This window comes from Otolemur garnettii, unplaced genomic scaffold (genome assembly GCF_000181295.1).
Source record: "Otolemur garnettii isolate 467f Iridium unplaced genomic scaffold, OtoGar3 scaffold00087, whole genome shotgun sequence".
Lineage (NCBI taxonomy): Eukaryota > Metazoa > Chordata > Mammalia > Primates > Galagidae > Otolemur > Otolemur garnettii.
Genome location: NW_003852482.1, coordinates 8284070 through 8291691, shown reverse-complemented (window position 1 = coordinate 8291691; position 7622 = coordinate 8284070). Strand labels below are relative to the sequence as shown.

The window sequence follows — 7622 nt, the reverse complement described above, 5'->3', positions numbered from 1 at the left end:
CCAGGAGTTGGAGGTTGCTGTGAGGCCATAGCACTCTACCCAGGGGGACAGCTTGAAGCTCTGTCTCAAAAAAAGAAAAAAAAAGTTCTCACCTCTCTGCTCTGTGCCAGGCTCTGTGCTAGCCTCGGGGAATGTGGGATGTGGTGAAGCAGGCTGACCTAGAGCCTATCCTCCCCAAGAGTAAGATGAAGCATGGGCCCCTAAGTAGAGCCATTCTGAACTCTCAGGAAACTCCCTCAAACCCCTGTGGGTCTTTCCTAAACTCTGCTACCACAACAAACACCAGCTTAGATAGGACTAGAATATGAAAGGGTCAAGGGGACCCTTTGAGAAGGACCCAGTGCTATTTAGTCCACCCTTCTCCACCAGCACTACTCAGTTAGGCAGCAGAGGCAGGGATGGGGTTGGATGAAACAGGATGTCAGCTCAGTATCTATCTGATCCTCTTCCCCACTCCTTCCATGCATGTAAAAAGCTGACCCCATCTCTCCCTTTAGCTCTTCCTGGCTCAAGTGAGAGAAACCACACGCACCACTCTTTCCCTCTTGGGTTCTCTGCCTCCAGGTAAAGCCAGAAGAACAAAGGTCCCTCTGGTTCCAAGTATAACCCATAAAACCCCTTGGTTTGGGCAGTGCCTGTGGCTCAAGGAGTAGGGTGCCAGCCCCATATACCGGAGGTGGTAGGTTCAAACCCAGCCCCAGCCAAAAACTCCAAAAAAACCCCTTGGTTCGTTTGGGTTTTTGCTAAGATGAGGACAGGTCTTGGGTTAACAGTGACACTCTCCCTTACTGACTGCTCATCCTGGGCCAGCTCTAGGTTGGACCTCACACACCTCACCCCACTGAACTCTCACAATATCCCATGAAGTACAGGGTGTCATTATTTCTACCTTGCAGACAGAAAACGTGAGGCTCACATTGTTCAAGTGACTCACCTGAGGCCACACAGTTAAGTCATGTAGCCAAGGATTCTGACTAAATTAGTTTGATACCAGAAACTAAATCATTAACTATTATGCTTTACTGACTTTAGTGTCCACTGTGGCCCCCTCTGAGACTGCAAGTGAGAGAGAGGGGTCTACAGCAAACTTAAATTGAGGGGTAATATATATATATACACACACACACACATATATATATATAAAATTTTGGTAGAGACAGAGTCTCACTTTATCGCCCTTAGTACAGTGCTATGGCGTCACACAGCTCACAGCAACCCCCAACTCCCGGGCTTAGGCGATTCTCTTGCCTCAGCCTCCTGAGCTGGGGCTACAGGCGCCTGCCACCAACGCCTGGCTTTTTGTTGCAATTTGGCGGGGGGCCAGGTTCGAACCTGCCACCCTTGGTATATGGGGCCGGTGCCCTACCCACTGAACCACAGGCGCCTCCTGAGGTGTACTATATTTTAAGCCTTTTTTTCTTTTTAAATATCAACAAAACTAGAACCAGAAGAGCTTTGCTTTTTTATTTTAAATCTGAATCAACTGAAAAAATCAAATCTGTTTTTCACCTCTTGGTTCTTCACGCCAAGGTCACTGGCTGCTGTGAAGACCATTCATTCTCCCCATGTCCCAGGTCCCATGCCCTCTATCACTGCTGCTGTTCAACACCTAAGCCATCAGCAATATCAGGAGGTAGAGAGGCAAAAGGAGATTGTCTATCTGTGTAGTATATGCTTCTAGGAGGGACACAGTGCTGATGGACCCCAAAATCCAAGTGTAACTGTAGTTTAGGTCTACTCCACTGTCAAAGATTAGGATTAAAGCTACAGAAATGATCTGTGCAAATATAGAAGTCATAGTCCCCTCAAAAGTCTTTTTGGTTCCAGGCCAGCGAATCTCCCCCATGGTGCTGCCAAAGATGGAGGCCACAGTATCACCCACACCTACAGCCAGGACACCGGCATAGGGGACTAGGGCCCTGGCTCCCCCGAAGCTACCCTTCTGTGTGCAGGGTCTAGGGACCAGCCAAACAGGAAGAGACATGCCCAGGAGCAGGTAGATGTGTGTCAGAATGAGTGGTCCGCTGTCTCGTTCATCCAGGAAGAGGGACAGGAGGTTCCTCAGAGTGTGACCCAGAGGCTTGATGCGGAAGTAGCGCACATACTCCAGGAAGATGAAGACTGCTAGACATACAGTGGCAGCCACATACAGCAGTGGCCGGTCAAAGATGATACCTGGGATGTAGGTGGCTACAACAATGAAGTGGAAATACTTTCGGGCTATGGTGGGGGCCTGGTGTTTCTTGGACTCAGATGACCGCTTGGCATTCTGGTAGAGCACCACCAGGCAGGCCAAGGTGGCCAGTAGAGACCAATAGGCTAGGAGGTAGATGCGAGTGTCTGTCTGGAAGAGGAACTGTAGAAGCCAAAGCAGGGGGTTCCTGCGGATGAGCCGGTGCAGCCAGGGTAAGACCACACCAAGGCCCAGCACACAGGTCATGAGGTGGAAGAAGATGGAGGAGGCCCAGGTCCCTGAGTCCATGAAGACAAAGAGAGTGCTGAAGAAGACGCCCATAAGCACCATCCCTACCACCACCACCAGCAGGAAGAAATCCACTGGGTCTCCCTGGCTTTCCACCACTGTCAGAGAGCGCTTAATGAGCTGGTTGAGGACAAAACTAATGCCACCCAATACTAGCAGCGCCTCTCCAGGGGTGAAGCAGCGAGGCAGCAGGTACAACAGGATCATGTTGAGATAAACAAAGATTAGCAGGACTTCTAGGACCTCAATCACTTCACCCACACTCAAGGAGTGTTTCATGATATAAATGATAACACCTCCGGCCAAACCCGAGATAACACAAGTGTTAGTTGGCACAGGACGAGTTATGCCCAGCGCCAAAACTGATGAAAAGAGGGCCACTGCCATCCCAGTGGCTGCCACCACAATGCCAAAACGCTCGAAGAACTGATTTCCTGCAGCTTGGCAGCGCTCCTTCATAACTAGTCCAAGCAGAGGCATGACCATGGAGGCGGGCAGTAGACCACTATTTGCGGACATTCTGAACTGGAAGACGGCGCTTCCCTGCTGTAGCAGCCGGTCCCACTTGTATTGGACATAGAAGGCCTGTACCGCGAGGGCCACGGCACACCACGAGTATCGGTCCCACACAGCTGCGTGGATGCTCAGCACCATTGCAAACACCACTGCCGCCTCCGCCAGCACCGACCCACTCAACGGAGTCGCGGTCGGGGTGGGAGCTGGGGGTGGGCATTCTCGAGTCATGTCTCTAAACTTGGGGCTCCAAGCTGGGGTGACTAGGGAGGCCTTGGACTTTGGGCCCCTCAGTACCGCCAAGCTGAGGGCGGCACGTTCACCCAGTCAGCAACCTTCTCCCTCCGTTCTTCAGTTGCAAGAACTGAGCTCCACTGCAGGTCACTCTCTGGCCAGGGAGAAGGCGCCCGGCTACCCTCCACAGCCTCCAACCTAGGGCATAGACGTCGCCACTCGCCGCTGTCCTCACAGTCTCAGCCACCCCCGCCGCCGCCAAGTCCTCACCTCCTCCGGCACCGCCATCTTGACACCGCCCCGGGCCACCGTCACGTGACCGAAAGGCCCCGCCCCACCCGGTACGGAGAGGAGCCGTCACGTGGACACGGCGTCTGGGGGCGGGGCTGGAGCGCGCGCGCGAAGATGGCGGCGGCCGCCGGCGGGCCGTGTGTGAGGTGAGGTTGGGCCGAATGGACCTGGTGGCTGGGAGGCGCGGGTTGAAACTGAGCGGAAGCAGGGTGGGTGTTGGAAGCGAGAAATGGTGGCGGTGGCTGGGCGAACCTCGGCTGGGTGGACGGGTGCTGAGACGGGAGGCGGTTACGTCCAAACGGTCCTCGCGCGCGGGGATCTGAAGAGATTTCTCCTGGAGGGGCCGGCTGCTCACCCCTTCCCTCCGCTCTGGGCCTCCAGTCTCCTTACCCAAATCCCTTTTCCCTTCCTCGTTGGCCCCCCATCCGCTCTTCCTCGTCCGGCCGTGACGCGCCCTCGAGACGCGACGCGGCGCTTCGCGATCTCCGGGAGACCCCTCTCCTGCGTCCCGGTGCAGGTTGGGGTGCTCTTCGCCCGCGTTCCTAGTCATCCCCATTTGCTCCGGTTAGGAACTGTTTCGTATCGCGCCGAGCCACCTTGCAGTTTCTGCCCTCCTTCTCCGCGCCTCGGTTCTTTTTTTTTTTTTTTTTAATGCATCGAATGCGTCAGCGATTTGCGCAAATCCTCAGAGATTCTAGGGTTTAGGGGCAAGAAGATGAACTGTTAAAAATGAAAGGTACAGTTTTTACTTACGGAGCACTTACCAGCGCCAGACCCCAGCGAAGCGCTTCCTGTGCATTTTCGCCTTGTATTCTTACAACTCGGTGAGGTGCTTTGTAGTTTACAGATGACTCAGTCCAACTCAGAGCTAGGCAAGTAATACAGTGAGGATTCGAACCGAAGTCTGGGCGACACCTACATCTTCCACACTGCAAGTAGCTCTTCATCCTTGCCACCGCCCTCCCTCCTACAGTTAAACATCCGTGTCACTTGTTTCTTGTACCGACAGTGTTTCTCCCACTTTCTTTGTACGTTGTTCGCGCTGTATTCCCGACATCCAGAAAAGCATATGATCGGTTCTCGGTAAACATTTATTATATGTATTGTCCATCATCCTCTCAGCTAGAAGTGAGCCTTCTTTGGAATGTCCACTGGACAAGGTTTGAACTTGGTGAGGATCAGTTTGCTTTTTCCACTCCTGCCATTTCTTGCTGGTCCTTACTTCTGGCAGAGTCGTCATTACTGTGCCTTCATTTTATTAGGGCTGTTTTATAGCAATTTTGGAGCTTAGGTAAGTTTAGTTCCTGCGGATAGAGAGTCTATTCTTTAATGAAAAGAGAGCAAGGGAAGGAATGCGTTGGTTGGTTATCATGTTTTGATCATGCTGGAGAACCTACCAGACTCGTCCCTGAAGATGGAATTTCACTGGCATTAGGATTCCAAGGCACTATGGTTGGAGGTTGCTCATGGTCTGTGTTGGGAGAGTGAGGTGTGTTATATTGCTGGAAGACATGTTCCATAGTGGTTGGGATTATATTGAGCAGCAGCCTTCTGTTTGAAATGCTTAGAGCTCTGGAATAAGAGACAATGTAAATTCTATTCCTGGTGCCTGCTGATTCCAGGTTGCCTTATCATTTTGAGCCTCTTGTTTCTTCAAATGAGAATCCTTTTCACAGGGATTGTTGTGAAGTGTGTCTTCTCTTAGGAAGTTCATTCTGATGTTAGTTAGTATGTATGAGTTCACACTAGTCAAAAATGGGATATTTATTCTCAAATCATTCAGTTTTGGGATGATCACTCAGGGTTTGGCAGAAAGTTTGAATATTGGTGTTTGGGGTAGATATCTTTTTTTTTGAGACAGAGCCTCAAGCTGTCGCCTGGGTAGAGTATGGTGGCATCACAGCTCACAGCAACCTCCAACTCCTGGGCTTAAGCGATTCTCTTGCCTCAGCCTCCCAAGTAGCTGGGACTATAGGTGCCCACCACAACGCACGGCTATTTTTTGGTTATAGTTGTTATTGTTTTGGCAGGCCTGGGCTGATTTGGACCCGCCAGCTCTGGTATATGTGGCTGGCGCCTTAGCCGCTTGAGCTACAGGAGCGGAGCCTGGGGTAGGTTTCTTTTTTGTTTTTCAGTTAATGTGTTTGTAGCTGTATGGTATAGGTATGCTAAAAAAATAGTTCTGTAGTTTGAAAGCTTTTGCTGCTAAGCTTAAATCTCAATTTACACAAGAGAGGTATACCTCATTTGTGGATTCAGAGCATCCATGGGTAATGGCTGCTTTTGTTTATTATCTCTATGTGGAGTATAACAGTTTTTTCAGAACTACTCATTAGAGTAGCTTGGCTGTGTCTCAGCTACCTCTCTTCTCTCTCTCTTTTTTCTTTTTTTATTCCTTTCTTTCTGATGAAGTCTCCCTCTGTAGCCCAGGTTGGACGGCAATGATGTGATCATAGCTCACTGCGGTCTTGAATGCTTGGTTTATGCTTGGTTCAAGCAATCCTTTCACCTGAGCTTCCAGAGTGAAAGGGCTAGGTGTAGCTAGGGCTACAGTTGCACACCACCATGCCTGGGTCTTGCTGTTTTGCCCAGGCTGGTCTTGAACTCCTGGCCTCAAGTAATCCCTCCATCTGGGACTGCCAAAGTGCTGGGATGAAAGAGGTGAGCCACTTTGCTAAACCATGTATCAGGACTTAATTGTAGAAATGACTATTAATAAGCTTCCAGTAGCTTTCAGCCAAAGGTTTCCAATCAGATGAATCTCTCTGAGGAAGATAATTTCCAGTGTCAGTTAACTACAGCTCTTTTTGAAATGGAGTTCCATGTTGTCTTCTGGAATGTTAGACTGGAAGTTAAAGCATTACCTTTGAGGCAAGTTATTTAATTTATATTTCTTAGTTTTCAAATACTTAAACTCAAATTTCTTTGTTAATTGTGCAAATGAGAGAATTGTAGCACATATTTAGTTTCTTGAAAATATATATAGAAACGATTTTCCTGAGGCTTTATTTTTATTTTTATTTATTTTATATTTTTTTAGAGACAGAGTCTCACTTTCTTGCCCTCAGTAGAGTGCTGTAGCATCACAGCTCACAGCAACCTCCAGCTCTTGAGCTTAGGCGATTCTCTTGGCTTAGCCTCCCTAGTAGCTGGGACTACAGGTGTCTGCCACAATGCCCGGCTATTTGTTGTTGTTGTTGTTGTTATTGTTGTTGGAGTTTGGCTGAGTTCACATTTGAACCTGCCAACCTTGGTATATGGGGCCTGTGCCCTACTCACTGAGCCACAGGTGCCACCCTGTAACATAGATTGGACAAATTGTCGTTCCAGTCATACTGGTGTATTTTTTGAGAATCACCTGCTCAAATTTTCAGGTTACAGTTTTCCTCTGTCACTGGATAGTTCTCAGTGATCTCTCTCTGTTCTATAGGTTTATGTTCTTTTGTAGTCTCTAATTGTTAGAATCTTGTCCTTTAGTTCATTTTCTCTTTCTTTCCTTTTTTGAGACAGACTCACTGTCACTCTGGGTAGAGCGCATGGTATCATAGCTCACAGCAACCTCCAACTCTCCTAGGTTTGAGGATTCCTTGATTGATTGATTGATTAAGACTCTGTCACCCTGGGTAGAATGCTATGGCAACATCGTGGCTCACAGCAACTCAAACTCTTGGGATCAAGTGATTCTCTTGCCTCAGCCTCCCAAGTATCTAGGACTACAGGCTCCTGCCACAAAGCCTGGCTAGTTTTTTCTATTTTTAGTAGAAATGGTTCTCTTGCTCAGGCTGGTCTCAGACTCCGAAGTTCAGGCAATCCACCCATTTTGGCCTCTCCGAGTACTAGGATTATAGATGTGAGTCCCTGCACTGGGCCTTTTTTTTAGTACTTTCTGTTTGCCAATTGTGTCTTTCTTTTCTTTTTTTTGTTTTGTTTTGAGACATAGTCTCATTGTGTTGCTCTCCGTAAAGCACTGTGGCATCACAGCTCACAGAAACCTCTAACTCTTGGGCTTAAGCAATTCTCTTGCCTTGCCTCCCAAGTAGCTGGGACTATACAGGAGCCTGCCACAACACCTGGCTATTTTTTGTTGCAGTTGTCATTGTTG

General features: G+C 49.1%; 1 protein-coding gene across 1 annotated transcript; it reads right to left on the bottom strand.

The window, feature by feature from the left end:
- Positions 1-1446: 1446 nt before the first annotated feature.
- Positions 1447-3642, bottom strand: DOLK (dolichol kinase). Its single transcript, XM_003794913.2, has one exon. The coding sequence runs from the start codon at positions 3224-3226 to the stop codon at positions 1610-1612; it is 1617 nt and encodes a 538-aa protein (XP_003794961.1). The 5' UTR covers positions 3227-3642; the 3' UTR covers positions 1447-1609.
- Between the last annotated feature and the right edge of the window lie 3980 nt (positions 3643-7622).

Bases quoted from the DNA above. Each gene is read 5' to 3' on its own strand.
- DOLK (XM_003794913.2), bottom strand. From the start codon at position 3,226: ATGACTCGAGAATGCCCACCCCCAGCTCCCACCCCGACCGCGACTCCG.